Source organism: Peromyscus californicus, unplaced genomic scaffold (assembly GCF_007827085.1).
Source record: "Peromyscus californicus insignis strain IS unplaced genomic scaffold, ASM782708v3 Scaffold_8__1_contigs__length_139910024, whole genome shotgun sequence".
NCBI lineage: Eukaryota > Metazoa > Chordata > Mammalia > Rodentia > Cricetidae > Peromyscus > Peromyscus californicus.
In genome coordinates, this window is record NW_026294606.1 from 82,971,846 (window position 1) to 82,993,230 (window position 21,385).

At 46.1% G+C, this 21,385-nt stretch overlaps 1 protein-coding gene across 22 annotated transcripts in view; it reads right to left on the reverse strand.

Annotated features, from left to right (window-relative positions):
- Window positions 1–21,385, reverse strand: part of Pard3 (par-3 family cell polarity regulator) — a 559,894-nt gene that overhangs the window by 449,255 nt on the left and 89,254 nt on the right. For all 22 annotated transcript variants that reach the window (XM_052726921.1, XM_052726930.1, XM_052726931.1 and 19 more), the window contains exon 2: window positions 9,242–9,343. In XM_052726921.1, the coding sequence (XP_052582881.1) occupies window positions 9,242–9,343 (102 nt within the window). The remainder of the gene's footprint in view (window positions 1–9,241; window positions 9,344–21,385) is intronic.

Sequence of the window (21,385 nt, forward strand, 5' to 3'; positions counted from 1 at the left end):
CCTCACAAAACTGACAGAAAAGTAAGAACAGGCAAAGGAAACTGAAACTCATCACCTACACAAAACAAATGCCCCGAAGAGCCAGGTTAGTCTTTGCTTTTCTACCCTTAGGAGCTGGTGTCAAAGGAACGCCACCCCTGATAGCAGTGCTCATGACCAACTGCCAAGGGCACCTACAATGAACCTTTCCCAGGGCCAACCACAATCCAAAACCATTCTGTCAGTTCTTAGGCTTAATCATTACCCCTACTCACAGACAATAAAACTGAGGTTCAGGAGCCTGCCCAAGCTCACACTACAAAGCCACGGGGGAGGGAAATCAGGAATGTGTGCTTGAAGGCAGACCATGTGGCTCCAGGCACCATAATACAAAATGCCCCTGGTGTATGAAGCAACACAAGAGAAGCCCGTCATAAACTCCCAACGACTAACACAGCTGGAAGAGTGACTCTCCATTCTTCCTGCCTAACCAGGTAGCCCTGGACAGCACGTCTATGTAGTCTCCTCTGAGAAGGCTGAGGACTAGCTTGAACCAGCCAGGGTGTGTCCATCAAAAAGGCCCTACTTGCTTCTGGGAGGCCTGTGCCCTCCCCACTCCTCAGCCAGAGGCATGGCCCCATCCAACCCCACTTTAACCTTTCACACTCCTTAACACCCCCACCTCTGCAGACACTTGAACTACGGTACCCAACCCAGAACGCTGAATGTATTTAAGTGCTAGGAAATGTCACTTTGATTTAATTAGCCAGCCATTTAGTTTCCTACTGATGGCTAAGTTAAATGTTCCCTTCTTCAGAGTCTCGTTAAAATAAGTCCATTAGGAAGAAATTAATCAAGACAGCTGGTTAGTGAATTCTACTTATATAAAGTATTTCAAGTTTACATTATCACACTTTTTAATCATTCTTTCCCCATGCTAAGTCATACAAAAGCTGAAAACACAAAAGAAGTTTCTTTCCAAAGCTATATTTAGATAGTCTCAATGCTTTCTTCCGACCAGAATTAAGCAGAAATAGAATTATCAAGAAAAAAATTAAGGTCGATAGTTTAAAGACACTCCCCCCCCAAAAAAAAAAATCTTATATTCAGCTCTCAGAAAAACATTAACACTTCATGCTGAACATTCAAACTTTTTTCCAGTAACCATAATTATTTCTACTAAAATTAAACCATATTCGGGCTAGAGAGATGGTTCAGCAATTAAAGGCACTGGCTGGTCTTGTAGACAGCTTGGTTCCCAGCACCTTGATGCCAATGAGCACAGACCCTGCCCCTCATTCTCCACACCCATGGAGGGGTCTGTTTCTCAGGTACAAACCTGATCACCTAAAACCCCTCCATTTTCAGCTATGACTCTAAAGCCAACAAAATAAAGGCTGCATTGGAGAGCATAGTTCATCAACCAACTCCCAGACTTGTGCAGTTCACAGGCCCAGAACCCCTTTAATGAAGGGAAGGCCAGCCAGTTCCCCTTCAGGGGGACCTTGTTACAATACCAAAGTGTTTTGATGTTAGCCTTCTGCCCATCCTTCTTGGGAGGGACCTACAGCCTTTTACTAGGGCAACTGTACCTGGGGGAAAAGAAATAATCAGACTTCCTGGGGCCTACTGAATACTAGTTCTAAACAGGCGTTGGTACTAGGAGACACCAAAAAGCATTGTGGCCTACTTAGAGACTTGTAGAGGTCACGTGATCAAAGGAACTTTGACAGATGTTTAAGTCACAGTGGGTCCAGTGGATCCAGTGGATCCAGTGGGTCCCCAACTCATCCTGTGGCTACTTCCCCAGTTCTAGAGTATAAAATTGGGATAGTTGCACTTAGACGTTAACAGAATTCCCACTGGTTCCCTGACCTGTGGAAAGGTCTAACAGAAGCCACTAGAGTTGACTCTACTACCCGAGAAAATGGTGAGCCAAAATAGTATCACATCCATGGAGGAACTGCAGAAATTAATGCCAACGTCAAAGACTTGAATGATACAGAGGTAGAGGTCCCTACCACATCTCCCTTAAACTCTCCTATCTGGCCTGTGCAGAAGACAGATGGATCATGGGGAATGACAGCTGACCGTCAAAAATTTAACCAAGAAGTAACTCCAACTGAGCAATTGAACCAGACGTGGTGTCCTTACTTAAGCAGAGCTCCTGGAACCTTGTACACAGCTTTGATCTAGCAAATGCTTTTTTCTTGATAGCCATTCATCGGGACCACCAGACGCAATATGCCTTCAGCTGGCAAGGTCAATAGTATACCTTTACAGTTTTACTTCAAGGGTATATTAACTCCCCAGACCTATGTCTTAACTTAGTTCAAAGGGTTTTGTTGTTGTTAATTTTATTTCTTATTTTACGAGTATGAGTGTTTCCCTGTATGTATGTATGCACGTGCAGAAGGAGGCCAGAGAGGGCATTGGATTCCCTGGAACTAGAGTTATAGATGGTTGTTGAGTTGCTATGTCAGTGTTGGGAATTGAATCCAGGTCCTCTAGAAGAGAAGCCAATGCTCTTAACCACTGAGCCACCTGTCCAGCTCCAGTCTGAAGGGATCTTGGTCTTCTGTCTCTTTCACAAACTATCACACTGCTCCACCATATTGATGACATTACAGTGACTAGAGTGAGTGGGCAGGAAGGAGCAACCACTCTGGACTTGTTGGTAATGCAAATGTGCATCAGAAGATGGGAAATAAATCCAACCAAAACCCAAGGGCCTCCTCCCTTAGTCCAGGGATGTGGGGCACGCAGAGATAGTCCTAACAATGTGAAGGACAAGTACCTGGACCCCAACACCACCAAGAAAGTAGAGGAGGTTTACTATTCGGATTCTGAAAGTAGCAAATTCCTCACTTGGGTGTGTTACTCTGGCCCATATACCAAGTGACTCAGAAACCTTCTGGCTTTGAGTAGGGCTGAGAGCATCAACAAGTCTAAGCTGCTGGACAGGCTGCTCCACCATTTGGGCCATATGATCCGATAGATCCAATGGTACTTAAGGTGGCAGTGGCAGATAGGGATGCTGTTTGGAGTCTCTAGCCAGCTTCCCTAGGTGAATCACAGTGGAAAGCCTTGGGCTTTTATAACAAGGTCCTATCCCAATCTGCAGCCAAGTAGTTTCCCTTTGAGAGACAACTCTTGCCTGCTATTAGTCCTTAGTGGAAACTGGATGTGTGACAATGAGCCACCAAGTTACTCTGCAACCTGAACTGCCCATTATGAGTTAGGTGTGATCCACCAAGTCATAAAGATGGATCTGCAGAGCAGCAATTCATCAATGAATTGGTATGTGTAGTGGGTAGCCATTCCAGCTTTGATCTGGAAGTTCCAACCCCCATTGAGACTTCGGCAACTGTCACGCCTACAAGGCGGGGCGAAAGGAGGCGCCTGGGGACCTGAGATCTGGATCGGCGGGCTCTCTCTCTGTTGCGGGACCCTGGACTGGAGAGGTGTACCAAGCAGAGCTCCAGAGAACACCGCTGGACTGCGATACACCTTCCCCAGACTCCGCGACCTACCTATCCCTTAATTTGTAAGTTACGCCATTAAATAAATCTCCTTTTATCTACGTGGAGTGGCCTTAATAATTTCACCAATAGGTATGTGTGTGTGTTGACCATGCCCAAAACAAAGTTGTGAGGGTACTAGGAAAGAAAAGTTGCCCATACACCTATGGTTCCTACCCCTGCAACAAAGTTCCAAGCATGCACCTATTATAGCCTCATGGAGTATGGCAGGCCAATGATTGATGGGCTGAGGAAGAGAAAACTAGGGTCTGGTTTCTGACAGTGCTGCACACTCTGCAGATACAATAAATATGTGGCCAGCTGCCGAGAACTACAGCCCTTTCCTGGGACAACCCTGAAGGACACTGAGGAAGAGAAACCCTCATGGTGGGCAGAATGCCAGGCAGTGCATATGATCACACATTTTGCAAGATAGATCTAACTAAATGCTGATTCATGGGCTGTAGCCAACTGCCGAGCAGAATGGTCAGTGGCTCAGAAGGAGCATGACTGGTGAGGAAAGACATTTAGGGAAGAGGTACATGGACAGAACTGTCCAAATGGACAAAAGGTGCCGAGATACTTATGTCCCATGTGAATGCTAATCGAAAAGTGATGCCAGCCGAGTTCCATAACAAGGAGACAGGATCAACTATTCTGTAGGCAGTCAACCTGTTTCCACAATCAATCATTCCTGTCACTGCCCAATGAACCATGAACAAGGCAGCCATCATGGTGGAGATGGAGGTTATGCATGGGACCAACAACATGGACTTCCACTCACCAAAGCTGACCTGGCTAGGGCTGCTGCTGAGTGTCAAGTCTGCCAGCAGCAGAGACCAAAACAGAGCCCCCAGTATGGTACCATTCTGAGGGTGCCCAGCTAGCAACTTGGTGGCAGGTTGACTACATCAGACTACTTCCATCACTGAAAGGATAGTACATTGTCCTTACTGGAGTAGATACTTATTCTGGTTATGGATTTGCCTTTCTTGCATATAATGCGTCTATCCCAGCTACCATTTAGGGACTTACAGAGTGCCTTATCTACTGCCATGGTATTCCACACAGTATTGCTTCTCACCAAGAAACTCACTTCATAACCAAAGAAGTGTGGCAGTGTCCCACGATAATGAAATTCACTGGTCTTACTTTGTTCTTCTATATCCTGAGGCAGATGATTTGATAGGACAGTGGAATGGCCCTTTAAAGTCACAGTTTTCACACCAATCAGGTGTCATTAGCCTGGAGGGCTGGGACAGAGTTTTCCAAAAGAGGCTACATGCTTTGAATCACTGACCAATATATGGTACTGTTTCACCTATACCAAAGACTCACTAGTCCAAGAACCGGGGGTGGAGATGGGATGGCTCTCCTCATTATCACCCTCACTGGCCCACTTTAAAACAAAACAAAAAGTGTCCTGTTCCAGTGATCTTTTATGCTTTGATGGTCTAGAAATTTGTTTTCCCAGTGTGGGCTGTTTCTGCCAGGAGACACAACAAATATTCCATTGAACTGGAAGCTCAGACCTTCCTCTGCCACTTTGGGCTTCTGATGTCCTTAAACCAAGAGGCTAAGGAAGGAATAACAGTGTGAGAAGGGGTGACTGATCCAGACTAATGGGGGAAAGTGGACTGCTTCCCCACAATGGAGGTAAGATAGATAATGTTGGAATATAGGAGATCCTTTAGGGCATCTTTGTGCTACTGTGTCCTGTGAATAAAGTCCATGGGAAACTCCAACAGCCTAATCTAGGCAGGATGACAGAGGACACAAACCCTTCAGGAATGAAAATATCAATAACCTTTCCAAGAAAAGAACCAAGACTTGCTGAGGGTGGAGGAAATACAGAATGAGTAGTAAAGGAAGGTGGTAATAAATACCAGCTAAGGCCACGTGACCAGTGGCGGGAAAGAGAAATGTAACAGACATGGTTCTTTCCTATGTATCCTGTTTAAAAATATCTAGTGTGTGTGTGCATTTATGCACATAAATTAAGCAGAAGTTTGTGTCTTCTGTCCCATTTCTTTACTATGCAACGTAACATCAGTTGAGATAATATTAGTGGTTAAGTGCTGTGAATCTGTACTATCATATTTAAGTTATGAGACACTAAAAGACTCAACATTCCTCAAGGACTTTGCTACCTACTTAAAATATGTAGTACATTTGTGGTTATATGCAAGATGGTTATATTATGGCAGGTGGAATTCTGATTTTGCTATTATTTTCATTTGGAAATTAAGCATGACATAAAGAGATGTGATTGGGTGTTAAGTTGACAAGGAGTAGACCTTTGATGGCTAATTCTGGTTGCCAACTTGACTGGGTCAACTAAAACACAAGGACACTCTGGTTAGGCATTTTCTTACTGGGGTTCTCTGAAACAGAAAGACTCACCGTGAATGTGGGCAGCACCTTCAGGTCACAGCTCACATTCAAAGATCATGAAAGAAAGAAGCTTTGCTTCTGGTGTGCTTGCCTTGCTCTTGCTGCTCATCTGTCCTTTTGCTACAACACTAACAACCAACTTGCTCAAGTTTCCAATGCAGACTGAAGACAAGCAACTCTCCAGGATATCACTAGACCTTCAGTGCCAAACTGGAACTGCAGAAACATCCAGCACTGTGAACTGAACAACTACTGGATTCCCAGCCTCTCTGGTGTAAGAAAGCCACTGTTGGGCTACCTGAACTGTATCATGTAAGGGATGTTAATAAATCCCCGCTACACACACACACACACACACACACACACACACACACACACACATGCACGCACACAAGCACTCCTTTAGCAAACCCTGACAGATACAGACTCATGATCCCAGAAGTAATTCTAGAGAAACAGAACTGTGGGGATGAATTTTTCTAGTGGATTAGTGGTATCTGAAGCTGGCTCTCCAACTCTATGAAACCTACAGTTACTAAAGACTCCTCTGGTAGCATGGAGAGCTGTGAAAGTCCATTGTGAGAACTATTTAAAGTATAATGCAAAATAAATGCATTTGATACTGCAGACTGACCTCTTGCGAGGAGCCAAGGAATTTAGGGACTTTACACAAAAGTTTTGAGGCTTAGGAAAACATGAGTGCTAGCTGGTTGTTTCTAGCATCTTTGGACAAAGTGACAAAGGAAAAGTATGAGCTCAGTGATGAAATTAACTGGATCCAGAGTCACATAAATAGTCTCAAGGTATCTGAGTATGTTCTGGAAGAGAATCTTCTCTCCAGTGGCTGGAAAGCACAAGTCACTGAAAATCAAATCCATGTCCTCATTATACAACTGGCTGACTTCCAAGGCAATTAAGTCCCACCTTCAAAGGGAGTTGGTAGATAAAGTAAGGGCACAAATTAGAAAACAGTGGGATCCTGTAACACAGGATGAAGATGTGCGAAGACTCTGGCAAGACTCAGGAAACTGAACACTCAGATGCTGAAGGTTTGTTTTTGCCTGAGGAAGTAGTCTCCCCACCCTTAGCAGAGGATGTATCCCCACCTCACTCATTGAAGTAATGTCCTTGCTGGCCTTGCTTGGAAGAATCAGTACTTTGACACAGGGTCTCAGGTACTCCAGACTCATCTCAAACTTGCTAAGTAGCTAAGGATGACCTTGAACATCTGATCCTCCCAAGCGCTGGGATTACAGATGTGCACTACCACATCTAGTTTAAGGGGAGCTGGAGATAAAACCCAGAACTCTGCGCAAGCTAGGCAAGCATTCTACTAAGCTACGTCCTCAGCCCTGGGTTGTAAATAGTTTTCTAGTTACGACTCTTAATGAGTCCTTCAACTTGTGAAGTCAAAAGCAATTATTTCTCAGCAAAGAAAACACTGATTTATAAGTTATTTCTCACTTGGGAATATTGTATCCTTTAGCATTCTACTTAAGAAATTTATTTCAGGAATCATGATATGAAACTACAAACAATTATACTTACTGAAACTTCAAACTTTTTCTAACACTAAAGAATGTATGATTTATCACCATCTGATTCAAACAAGATTACAAAGCCAAAAATGCAGTTTACTAATCCTATGATTTAGGTATGCAAAGCCTTTAACAGTCAGATCTAGTGTGCCTTATTCCTGGCTCTTTGTCATCACACAGTTAAGTGTACATGGCTTCGAGCTGTTGACTGACACATTGTCCCAAAGGTCTAAGCACCAACTATCTCAACCTAGTGACTGACTGCACTCTACCCGGTTATGAGAATGAGGAAAATATAGGAGGAGAAAGTAATGCCAGAACAGTCAATACAGCAGTGGATTTCTAGCACTGTGGTCAGGAAAGCACCAGAATTCTTCAGGTCCCCCAAGTCACTTTCAGCTTCAGAACTGAACCAACAACAAACTAACCACAGCTTCAGGACCCTTCACAGGGCTTAAAGGAAATCACTCGAGAGTGAAGCCTGCTAAATGAGAACCCCAAATGGGAGAAATGGCACCCAAGAAAACCATCAAACTTCAAACAAGCCTAAAAGATTTGGATTTTTTTGTTTTGTTTTGACACAGTATGTTCCTGGCTCCTGGGGGCTACAAAAGACAAACCCCGCCATGGAGAGTGCTGGTAAGTCAGGTCTCCTTGAATTTCTCAATATTTGTACCTGAAATGTTTGTTTTTCTTGAGATTTCAAGAAAATATGTAGGGTTTCTATCCAATTCAGAGCAGGCATGAGACCAACCACCAGAAACATGGGCTTGAGCAAGAGTCAGCAGCCGCCCGCGCCAGCTCGGTCCAGCAATAACACGGACGGAGAGGGAGGCAGAACATCAGTCACGGTGGGTGTCCCAGCAATCCTGTGGTCCTCTAAAGTGGCCCAGCTGGTTTAACGCCCTGTGCGAACACTGGAGTCAGATGAGGACACAGGGCTATCTATCTACAGCTACCTCAGCACTGCTGTGGTGATACAACTGAGTCTGTGGCTGGGAGCCCTTGTGCAACTTCAGTTCAAGTCAAACACAACAGGGGGTGTGGGCAAGAAGCTCTTTAAGCCCAGCCACTCGCATCATCTCACTACAATAAAAAACCTGCTGACTTCTCTCTGCAGAGCCCAACACCCAGGCACACATTCTTACCATGCTAGGAGCTACTCTCCTCCCCAGTCCCTCCACACAGTCGGCAAGCATAAACTGGCATGGGCTGCTGTGACTGTGACACCCAAGTACTAGACTACCTTCAAGCTGCTAGTGAAGAGACACAGACCAGGGGCAGCCGGAGGGCAGTTTTGTGAGAGGAAAGCACACACATCACAAAGAAAAATGCCTGGAGCATGCACACCCACATGTAGCAAGACAGTGGCCCAAGAAGACCAGTCGCCACACTGGACCATCTCTGAGCCAGCACTGGGACCAGAACTAGAAGACTCCACGTATCCTACAAGATCAGAAACAAGTTCTTCATTATGAGGGACCTGCGCTGTCAAGGGAGAGCTTGTGTTTGGCAAAAATAAGGGGGAGATGGCAAAGGATGCTCTGTTGCATTTCCACTGTAAAAGTTGCCATGCAAAAGTGTTAAAAAAAAAAAAAAAGTAAGTGTAAAATCCTCCTTATCAGGAGAATCGCTACAGTCTGGCATGGGGTAGTGAGGTCCTTCACATCTGCTGTGACACAGATCAGAAGGCAGTGGGTGGCCGTGTGACTTTTCATGTTCTAGCACAGAAGGGAGGGCTCCTCCCCGCCACTCTCTCTCAGCCTGGAACACTGCCTGGAGAGCAGACTGTCCCCACCGTGGACTCACTCTGTCTTTGTCATCAGCAACGTCACAGAGGATGTCGTCCAGGTCTAGAATCCCTCCATCTCCGTGCTCCAAGCGATGCACCTGTATCCAGTAGTTTGGATCCTGGACAAAAGAGCAAAAATGTCAAATACGTTAGCACCAAGGGAATTCAACAATTTAAACTCTAATAACTTCCTGACCATTAAAGAGAATATCAATAATATTACAGCCAATTAAAACTTCAGGCAGGACTCAACGCATGGGAGAGTCAGTTTTCCTCTTCCTCTATGATTAGGTCACTGACATATTCTCTTCCCCTTGGCCCCAGGTCATTATCGTGACAGGAAAACTCACGGCCTCAGAGACACTGATTTCTCTTAAGTAGATCAGACTTTCCACTGTCTAACACACAAACTAGGTAAGAACCCCGACAAAGTAATCAGTTAAAACACTTTATTCTGCATCTGAAACCTCATGTATCTGTTAATCTGCAGATAGCATACTGCATACACTGAAGAGCCAATGCGCTCCTCTCCAACAGGCCTGAATAAATGGACAGAGCTGCTGATAAACCAGCACACAGACCAAGAAAGGTGTGTTTTGAACCTATGCTCAAAAAGATCAAACCCAGCCCACGTGTACATGTGCATAATGAAGTATTTAAAGCAGTCCATCAAATATGCAGGTCATGTTGCTCAAAAGTGGAGTTGGAGAGAAAGGAGAAAGGGAAAAAAAGATACCACTTAAAACTTTTAAATATTAGCCAGGCAACTGTAGCACATGCCTTTAATCCCAGCACTCAGGAGGCAGAGGCAGGTGGATCTCTGTGAGTTCGAGGCCAGCCTGATCTACAAAGTGAGTTCCCAGACAGCCACAGCTACCCAAAAAAAAACCCTGTCATTCATAAATAAATAAACAAATAAATATTCTTGTATGGTGCCTTTAAACATACACACACACATACATACACACACATATACACACACACACACACACACACACACACACACACACACACACACACACACGTCGTCTTGTAATTTGAGAGGCACACATGCCATTAATCCCAGCACTAGGAAGGAAATGAAATGGCTGGGTGGAGAAAGGCTTATAAGGCATGAGGAGACAGGAACTAAGGCCCTTTTGGCTAAGGACTCAGAGGAACTCAGTCTGAGGACTCGTGGAGATAAGATCTCGCCTTCCATTCATCTGCTCTATGACAGCCTCTTCCCCAACACCTCTTTTCCCAGTCCACCAAGTGTGGGACCCACACAGCACTAGCATCTCCATTCAGGACTCCTTCCTTCTCCCCTGTCTACTTGCCACGTCTTCTCAGACCTCATTTTGTCCAAGAGATCTGCCTGACCATCATGCCCCCAGGACAGACAAGAAGTCTCTGTCCAGCCTACCACCAATACTCCTAAACACACACTAAGGAGAAGCCAGATGTTACATTTGAGGCTTTAATAGCTGTCTCAGAATTATTTGCTTTTACAAGTGCTAAACACATAGTTCTCACCCTCTAACTGATAAATCAATTCTGCAATCATCTTAACCACAAATGTTTTTAAAGAATTGGTAAGAAGGGGGGATGGCTCAGGCAGTGGCATGCTTTTAAGAACTTGAGTTTGATGGCCAGAACCAGATAAAAAGCACATGTGTACCAAACAAAATGCAGAGCTGTGGAGCCCAGTCACAACAGATACATTTACAAAACATTTGCAGACCTAAGGCAGAGGGAACATTGCCAAAAAGGGAGTGGAAAGATTGTAAGAGCCAGAGGATCAGGGAGTTCGCTGTGAGATGTCTCCTGTAATGTCAAAAGTTAGGCTCGCCTCCATGACTGCCTAAATATGAGCTGAACAAGAAAGACTCTAGTAGATATGCCAATGGGGACGAGGACATGGGGCCCCAACCCTACCCAAGGAACTATAATCAACTGAGGATAGTTGGGAGCGGGAGAGATGGTCTTCCTCAGGGTTGAGCACATCATTTGTTAGCCAGTGCCAAATGGTCAGCCCTGAAAACAGACATACGAGTAACATTTTATTGACTGCACAGTTATATTCAGGAACATATATGTATACATGCAGTAACCATGCAAAACGTCATGAATTTGAAAGGAGGAAATTCAGAGGGAGGAAAGGGAAGGGACAAATGTGGTAATGATATTATAGAAGAACGTTTTAAAAATAATTAGAAAAAGGGGGAACTGATGTTATCCATCCCAAAATTTAGGAATATTCTCTACAGATACACACACACACACACACACACACACACACACACACCTTTAAGAAATCATAAAGTTGTCAAAATAGTGTACATATTCATGGGGTAAGTACAATTATATATACGTGTGTGTGTATATATATGTGTGTGTGTGTGTGTGTGTGTGTGTGTGTGTGTGTGTGTGTGTGTATATATATATATATATATATATATGGCATCTTTTAAAAAGCACCATGTGTGGTGGCACATACTTATTTTTGTTGTTGTTGTTTTGGTTTGTTTTTTCGAGACAGGGTTTCTCCGTGTAGTTTTGGTGCCTGTCCTGGAACTCGCTCTGTAGACCAGGCTGGCCTCGAACTCACAGAGATCCACCTGCCTCTGCCTCCCGAGTGCTGGGATTAAAGGCGTGCGCCACGGCTACACAGCCAGTGGCACATACTTGTAACCCCAGCACTGACACTGAGGAGACTAGAGAATCCCTGGGGCTATGAAGCCAGCCAGTGTAGCCTAGATAGTGAACTACGAGTCGATGAACAACCCTGTCTCAAAGCATATGGTTAGCATCCCTGAGAGTAACATGTGGGGTTGTCCTCCCACCTCCAAACACATACACAGTACAGGCACAGGCACACACCTACATATACACACATAAACTTTTTTTTCAATCATCAATATGCTTGTTGCTTCGGGCTCATCTCCCACAGTCCCACTGCACTCAGGCATCCTCTCACTACACTTCAAAACTGCTCATGAATGCTTCCACATTGTTACATGCAATTGGTCCTTTCTCGGTCCTTCATTTACCAGCAAAATCTGATGCTGACAATCACTGTCTCTTCTCTGAAATAGCCCATAATTTTTTTCATCCTCCAATAACTAAGCAAGGCTTTCTGGACTTGAGACTTGTGGACTCCACGGGGGGGGGGGGGGGGGGGGGGGGGGGGGGGGCCTGATTAAAACAGTCAGACATGCCACATGGTTGTGACATGTATCCAGCTGTTATGTGCTCAAGGAAGTGACTTTCGGAGGAGAGGGAAGGAGCACATGACTGGCTCTCCCCACAGAGCACACCTCATTAAAAAAACAGAGATAAAGAGGGGATCTGGAATGACCTCCCTCCACAGCATTAAGGCCAGGAAGGGCTTTATTGGTGGCGGCGGTGGTGGTGGTGGTGGTGGTGGCGGCGGCGGCGGCGATGGTAGTGGTTGTTTTGTTTTCCTTTGAATTCAGTGTATCACTCTATGTATCTCTAGCTTGTCTGGAACTATGTAAGCAAGGCTGGCTTCAATTTGTGGTCCTCCCACATCAGTTTCCTGAATCTTGGGTCTATAAACTCTCTCCTATTCCTAATCCATAACCCTCCCATTTAACTTTCCACCTATCCCGCTTTTTCCAGTTCTGAAAATCCTACCTCTTCACTGAATTTCCAGTCTCTATTTTCTTCATTCCTAATATTTTTTTTTATTAAAGTCATCTTTTAAAACTTTCTGGTAAATGCCCTCCCTGCTCCCGCCATTCCCACTGCCGTTACAGTTGGAGGTGTCGAAGCGGACAGCCAGTTTTACTGTATCTGACTCTTTGCTCATAGTGGCCACAGCTGTCACTTGTTCCCAGGTCCATGCAGCACTGAGTGGGATTGAGTCACTCAGCATTGCCACTGAAGTACACCACCAGGTCAGAAAGGCTCAGCTCTACACACAACACAGCCTTGCTCAAACTTCAAGTCATACTGCATCACAAAGAACAGGGGAAATAAAAACACCAACATGGGAGTTAAACGAAGCAGACATGACCACGTCTGGAAAGCCCACTCCTGGGCATTCACATCTATTGGCCAGCAATGGACACCACAGCCATGATGGACTATGGCACAGGTATCCTCTCAGACCACACATCAATCAAGACCAGAAGAGGAACTACCAGGGGTATACCCATATACTGTAGTGCCACAACATTCCTGCCTGGTCTACTATGCCACCTGTTCCTGTACGACCTACACAGAACACTCCAGCAATGTGTCAAAATAAAGAAATCACCACCAAAATAATGGGTAACCACATGACAAAATACAGTTGGGATACATCCAACATCTCACAACAATCCACTGTCCTAGAAGCCACTGCTAATAGAGACTATCCCCGGGTAAGAGCTCAGTTGATAAAGAGGGCCTGGGAACAAGAATGAAGCTCTGGAACCCACCCCTAGCACCACCTAAAAGCTGGTGTGGTGGCACACGCCTGTAATCCCAGCACTCCTGAGGTGGAGGTAGAAGGACAAGAGAAAGGAGAGCCTGTGTGTGGTGGCATGCTCGTCTAGAGCTGCACCTGGGGGTGAGCAGGTTTGAGGTTCACTGGCTAGCAGGTATGGCTGAATGGAGGAGGTCTATGTTCATTGAGAGATCCTGTCTCAAAAAAGCAGGGGACAGCGATTGAGATAAGATAACCAAAGTCAGCCTCTGGCCTCCACAGGCACAGGCATACATCTGCACGTGTCCTCACAGTCACAGGAGCAGTCACAATACACCTGCAGTAACAAATAGAAACAACACTGTGTGTGTGTGTGTGTGTGTGTGTGTGTGTGTGTGTGTGTGTGTGTGCGCGCACGCACACACAACAAGATAACTTGTAGTTTGTGGAAGGAGAGTAGTCTGTCTCCTTCCACTGTGTGGGCTCCAGGGACCGAACTTAATAGTCATGCTTGGTGGCAGGTAAGACATCACCAGCCAAACACTCACAAATTTTTAAAAATGAAAAACGAAAAACAAAAGACATCAACAAGCAGCAGATGGCAGTCTTCCAGTAGCTTCCAAATTCCTCAAGAAACCCTGTAGCATAGAAGCCCATGCCTTGTCTGCTTGTAAAACTTGAAGGACAGAAAAAAAAATTGTTTTAGAAATGTAACCTTCACTGTACCTTTCTCCGGAAACTACTAGAAGATCTGTTCCAGCAAAACAAGACATAGGCTATGAACAAGAACGGCATGGCTTCTAAAGCAGACCATGTGAGGGAAGAGAACTCCCTGAACTAGAGAGATCACTGGGAGACTGACGCTGAATGGTGACAAGAACCCAGAAAGCTGCTGAGGGGCAGACACTGAACGTGACCCACCTAGAATGAAGCCACCAGGATCTTCAAGTGAATGTATCGGGATGACGTGGAAAGAACATTGAAAGCACCCAACCCCACCGAGACCACCTTCCCGCAGGCGGGGCTGGGGCGGGGCTGGGGCGGGGCTGGGGCGGGGCTGGGGCGGGGCTGGGGCGGGGCTGGGGCGGGGTGAGGAGTCAGAGCACAGCTGGCTCCAGGATCAGCACAGGTGTGGAAAAGGACTGCACAGCTGGGCTACGAACGAGCAGCATTCCACCAGGAAGAGAAATTCACCTGACCACACCAGAACCACATTGGTGGACAGCAGTCTGTTCGGAAGCATATGAGAAGGACACACACACACCATGAGGGGATCCAAGACTGGTTTCCTGGGATGGACAGAAGGAAAATCACACACTGGGCAAGGGGCAGGGTCAGTCAACAAAACAGTGGTCAAGAAGAAATACTACAGGAAACTTACGCAGAAACATGCTGATACCATTCCAAAATAATGGGCTGGAAGTCAGAGAGGGCACCTTCCACTCACTGCCATCCTTGGAGTAGTGTGTGTGTGTGTGTGTGTGTGTGTGTGTGTGTGTGTGTGTGTGAAGAAACAAAACAAAAAGCACTTTGAGAATTTCTCTTCAATGATCACAGACAACCACTTAATGCTAAGCATCCATTTAAACAATCAGACACAAGCTAATTACATCCTAAGACAATGAAGTCATTGTTGTTAGTGACAGAACAAAGAGAAAACGTTTCATTTTTGAAAGCTGGTAGAACCAGTCAAAGGAAATAGTCTTCATTCTAGGCAGCGCTGTAACTGTGTGCGTGTGCACCACTGGGCAGCGCTGTAACTGTGTGTCTGTGTGCACTAGACAGTGCTGTAACTGTGTGTGTGTGCACCACTGGGCAGCGCTGTAACTGTGTGTCTGTGTGCACTAGACAGTGCTGTAACTGTGTGTCTGTGTGCACTAGACAGTGCTGTAACTGTGTGTCTGTGTGCACTAGACAGTGCTGTAACTGTGTGTGTGTGCACCACTGGGCAGCGCTGTAACTGTGTGTCTGTGTGCACTAGACAGTGCTGTAACTGTGTGTCTGTGTGCACTAGACAGTGCTGTAACTGTGTGTCTGTGTGCACTAGACAGTGCTGTAACTGTGTGTGTGTGCACCACTGGGCAGCGCTGTAACTGTGTGTCTGTGTGCACTAGGCAGCGCTGTAACTGTGTGTCTGTGTGCACTAGACAGTGCTGTAACTGTGTCTGTGTGTGCACCACTAGGCAGCGCTGTAACTGTCTGTGTGTGCACCACTAGGCAGCGCTGTAACTGTGTGTCTGTGTAAGCCACAACAGACATTTAAAACAGGGTCTAACTGTGCGGGTTGTTTAATGAAACCCTGGCATTTCAAGGCAGGCACGACCTACGTGACTTTGCCTGATTTAACCACATTTCCACTTTAGAAATACATGCCTTTATCATAAACTTATAGAACTAGTTTACCAGCTCGCTGTGGTAACACAGTTAAAGAGTAAACACATTTTTGTTGCCTTCTCAGCAGGGGTGGAGGACATGGATGGTCAGATGTCATGTCTGACATCCAACAATGAAATGACCTGCATTCTTGTTGGGGAGTGACTAATAGTGAATGCATGCACTCCTCGCCCCCTCTTCTCAAGCCCAAGCCACACCCCTGATAATGCCCAGCACACAAGAGAACCACAAATCTGTTGCCCCACAGGGGAGTGGATACAGTCACTTATCTCACTAATCAAAAAGGAAGGAGGTAACAGGGGGGAAAGATAAAGTCCAAGTTCACGAAAATCACTTTGCATGTCTTGTCCCTTTAGATCAGGCAGTCTCTCACAGGGCACCAGGGATGAAGCTGTCACTGGCCCCCTTCTCTCACCATTTTCACAAGGACAGGCATGGAAGTCTTTGATTTCCCCCTCATTCCACAGCATGAAGGGGCTAGGGCCACTGACACAGCTTTTGTCTCCATTCTGGCAGCAACAGGAACCTTCCTGAGTCAACCCAATCGGATCATAACCTCCCGACAGGCAGGCCAGGGGATGGAGAACCCAGGAAGCAACTAGACAAGTATAAAATGTAAGGTGCTTTCTAGAACCACAGCTAAAGTGATATTTTTAAAAAAGGAAAAGTCCATTGCCGGGCGGTGGTGGCGCACGCCTTTAATCCCAGCACTCGGGAGGCAGAGCAGGCGGATCTCTGTGAGTTCGAGGCCAGCCTGGGCTACCGAGTGAGTTCCAGGAAAGGCGCAAAGCTACACAGAGAAACCCTGTCTCGAAAAACCAAAAAAAAAAAAAAAGGAAAAGTCCAAGACTAGGGGAGAGGTGGCTCAGTTAGGAGCACCCACAGCTCTTCCAGAGGACCCAACTTCGGGTTCCAGCACCCAAAGGTGCTCACAACTGTCTGTAACTCCAGTTAAAAGGGATCTCGCTCCCTCTTCTGGCCCCTGAGGGCACTGCACATAATGCACAGACACGCAGGTAAAAACACCTATACACATAAAATAAAAATGAATAAAATCTAGAGACTCCACTTCAGCCAACCTAAGTGCAGCATGGGACACCAGAGACAAAAACCTGTGGAAAGGACAGTTAAAGAAACTTGTCATACTAAATAATGAGTCATGGCGGGAGCAATGGACACACTTAAGTCAAAGCACATCCGTGTTTGAAGGGAATGCCTGCAGAAGTGGTTATGGGTGAGAAGTGGCATACTGAAGAAACACCTAATGGCAGCATTTTTGCAACGTGTAGTCACGTGCTTGTGAAGGTAGGAAGAAGGTGAATACCATTAGATGTCACCAGCTAAGAAGCTAGGCAATGGGTGAATTGGTGGTTCAAATCCTTTTCAAGAAAAAAAGGTTAAAAGTCCGTCATTTTAAAATAACAGGACTGTTCAAGACCAAAGGGACTATAGAAGCATGAGAATATTCAAATGTGGTTCTTGGCTGAATCCTTGTTAGGATTTTCACAAAGAAAAGAAAGTCAGGCTAGGGATATGGCTCAATGTTGGAGATCACACCTAACTACACAAGGCCCCAATTTCCATCCAAAATACCCCACAATCGTTAGAAGGGTTGCAGTACTGGGGAATAAACCTGGGCCCTGACGCATGCTGTGTGAGCATTCTAACCCTGACTTAGCTATGTCCCCCACTTAAGAGTGAGACATTGCTTCACTCAGTTTCAAAAGATGGCCTTGAATTTGTTCTACAGTCCAGACAGGCCCGCCTTAAACAGACAGCTGGGATTATAGGCCTGCACCATCCTACCTAATACATGCAATAAAGTTTAAAGACATCTTGTGAACTACTTGAAAACTGTTACCATAGATTATGTATCAAATAATTGTTAGAAGTTGTTAATTTTCCTAACTGTAATAATGGTTTTGTGACTATTGAAGGAAATACCCTTCTTAGAAAATACGTTATGAAATAGTCATCAATGAAGTTCCTAACACTGGCTATTATTTAAAAATAGCTTGTTCAAGTTGAGGGATGGCTCAGTTGGCAAAGTGCTTGCCTTGCAGGAAAGAGAACCTGAGTCCAATCCCCAGAACAATGTAAACCTGCCAGGTGTAAGGGCTTGTGCTTGTAATACCAGAGCTGAGAAGCAGGAAGGGGAGGGCCCCTGGTGCTCGCTGGCCAGATGGCCAGAGAGTCGAGCCTCATCCAGGTCAATGAGAGACCCTATCAACAGAAGTGGACAGAGTTGTTATAAGAGTTGGTTCTAAGACAAGGAAGAGCTAAGGTTCCCAAGCAGAGAAGTCTGAGAAGGCCACTGTCCTCCATGCTGACATACTAGAGGCAGTGAGTGGTAGCATAGCCCTTTCCTGGATGCAGCAGCTGGCCAGTGGAAGGTGGAGGTGCCGGAGCTGGACTATGAGGAGAGATGTCTCCACAGAGACTGAGCCCAGGGTGGGAGCTGGGATCTGTCCTGTGGAGCATCATCACACGACTTCCGTCCCTAGCATCCCTCCCACTGCCCTGCCTGGCCAGCTGTCAGCAGATACAGCTAACCCCCAACTATCCTTGGACTGTCCACAACAAACCAGAAACCAGAGCAAACTTTGAACAAATGTAGTGACTGAGTTCATGAGAACACAGGAAGCTAGCATGACCAGTGTTCCAGGGTGTGAAACTGTCAAGCACAAGAGAGAGGAGCGGGGGCTGGAAATTTTTATTCAATGCTAAGGATGAAATACAGAGCATTACACGTTCAGGGCAAGTAATCTACCTACTGAGCCGAACCTCCAACCCACTAGTGTGACTTGTGGGGAGAGATACAATATCATGTAAATGAATATTTTTAAAGGCTTAAAATTGAAAATATCTACAGATACAATAACTAAAATTTTGGAGAGATATATGTGGTTGATCTCCAGCTAAACATGCAGTTTTCTGAAACAAGTTGAGCACATCCAATCCATACACTGAACAGCAATTCAAGCTTTTTTCCCGGGACTGGGGATGTGGCTCAGTTGGTAGATGGCTTGTCCAGCATGCATGAAGACAGCATTCCATTCACAGCACCACAGGTATAAGGGTATACACCAATAATCCCAGCACTAGGAAAATGAAGGCAGGAAGAACAGAAGTTCAAGCTCACCCTTGGCTACATGATGAGTTCCAGGCCAAAACGGTCTACATGAGACCCTGTCTTTAAAAAAGAAAATTCCCAGAACACTCTTCGTTCAAAGGAAGTGACCCCTAGGATCCCTACAAGTTGGAGGTACGTCCCCCCCACCTTCTGATTTTCCCGAATGAAGTTGATATAATCCTTGATCTAACCATGTAAACAACCGGTGAATGCATTTCTTCCTCTCTGGGTGCTTGTCAGTCTTGCTCAGTACTATAATTACTGCTGCCTCATCTCTCTTCGCTCCTGCCCCCATCTTGCTGCCCCCATCTTGCTACCATAACAGTCATGGGCAGAGCACACAACACCCTGCCCCCAGCCTGCCTTCCACCTCCTGGAACTTATCTGTTCCTCACCAGAATGCTGCCATAGCCACATTCTCAACTACCCTGGTTGTGTTTACCTTCCATGTCTGGTTGGAAAACCTCCTCTATAACATGGGCCTCAGCCCTGGGGTACCCAGCTAGACAATGACTTGTATTGAGGAGCCTGTTCCCTTTCTGCTCCTGTGGTATTCTGCTGTTCTCATTGGTAAAATACCCAAAGGACTTTTCATAAGCTTTTTTAAAGCACAGAACAAAGAACCAAGTGCTGTGTTATATAGGTGCTGTGTACTACAGAAGCAGACAGACTGACTGTATTATGCAAAGGAAAGGCTTCACACAGTGCTTCTTGGGAAATCTAATCAGCAAACAGCCCTGTGCTTTGCTAAGAGCCCAGAAAAGTCCATGGTCAAGCCTGCTGTTCATCCTTCATCCTCCAGTTCTCTAGCCTGGCTAAGGAATCCCCACTGATTACTCTTATAGTCCAGATGACACCACATATAAGGCTGTTAGAATCCAGTTAGACAATCCCCCATGTGGTGAGAAGACCAGAGCGCAGCTTGGACACCTCTGCTCTCACACACGGGTTCGTTTTGTCTAGGAGTCAGGATACCCTGGCATCTTGACTCCAGTCCCAGTGAATGTGAGGGATCGGAAGAGACCAGTAGTGCCACCTGATCGTGAGAGAGACAAAGGAAGAACGTATGCGAGGCACTGGATATGCAGGGCATCCAAGCCAAGGTATTAACCAGGCAGACTGCAGGACAGCCTCAAAGGCTCCATCCGCAGCTCTGCCACCATAAGCTCCCTGAAGGCTGGCACCAGGTGGTGCACCCATCTCTCTCAACCCCTGAGTTCGCCGGGTGAAGGGCCACAGGTGGGGCCACCTATCATTGGGCATATGTCTGGGCTACTCGTGCTGACTTACAGGGTAAGTCTTCGGCTCCGTTTTGTGTAAGAGATGAAATACTGAGAAACATGACTTGAGTGAGGTGATCACCATCTAGGCAGCAGAGCCGGCAAAAGTTACAGACTTGGAAATGTAAGTCATTCCCTCCAGGACACACGGCCACCTTTCCCGAAGGTCCAAGAAGCTGGTCAAAGGGGAAATTGAACCAAGAGAAAAACCTTAACCAAAAGAGGGGCATTTTAATACTAGAGGCAAGGGGTGGGGGGTGGTAATGAAGACAGTATCGTGTCTAGGGAAGAGCTCGGCTGGCAAAGTGCTTCCCTCACAAGCGTTAAGGACCTGAGTTTGGTTTCCAGGAGCCAAGGCTCTTGAAAGAGACAAGGCATAGCAGCTTGTATGTGTAATCCCAGCACAGGTGCTCACTGACCAGCTAGCTTAGCGTATCTGGTGATTCTAGGTTCAGTGAGAAACTGTCTCAGAAAAGATGGACAGAGCCTGAAAAACAACATGAGAAGTTGATCTCTGGCCTACACATACACACACACTCTCTCTCTCTGTGTCTCTGTCTCTCTCTGTGTGTCTCTGTCTCTCTCTCTGTTTCTCTCTCTGTCTCTCTCTCTCTCTGTCTCTCTCTCTCTGTCTCTCTCTCTGTCTCTCTCTCCCCCCCCCTCCCCCACTCTCTCCAGGTTTAGTAAGAAACTGTCTGAGCCTGAGAAACAAAATGTAGTTTGATCTGAGGCCAACACACACACACACACACACACACACACACACACACACGCACACACGCACGCACACGCACACACACACACACACGCCGTCGCCGCTGCCGCCACCACCACCACCACCACCACCACCACCACCACCATACATCAGACAATATCTTTCACTTCCTGGAGTGTAAGGAAAGAATGACTTGCACCTAGTTATAGGCTATGATTCCATCAG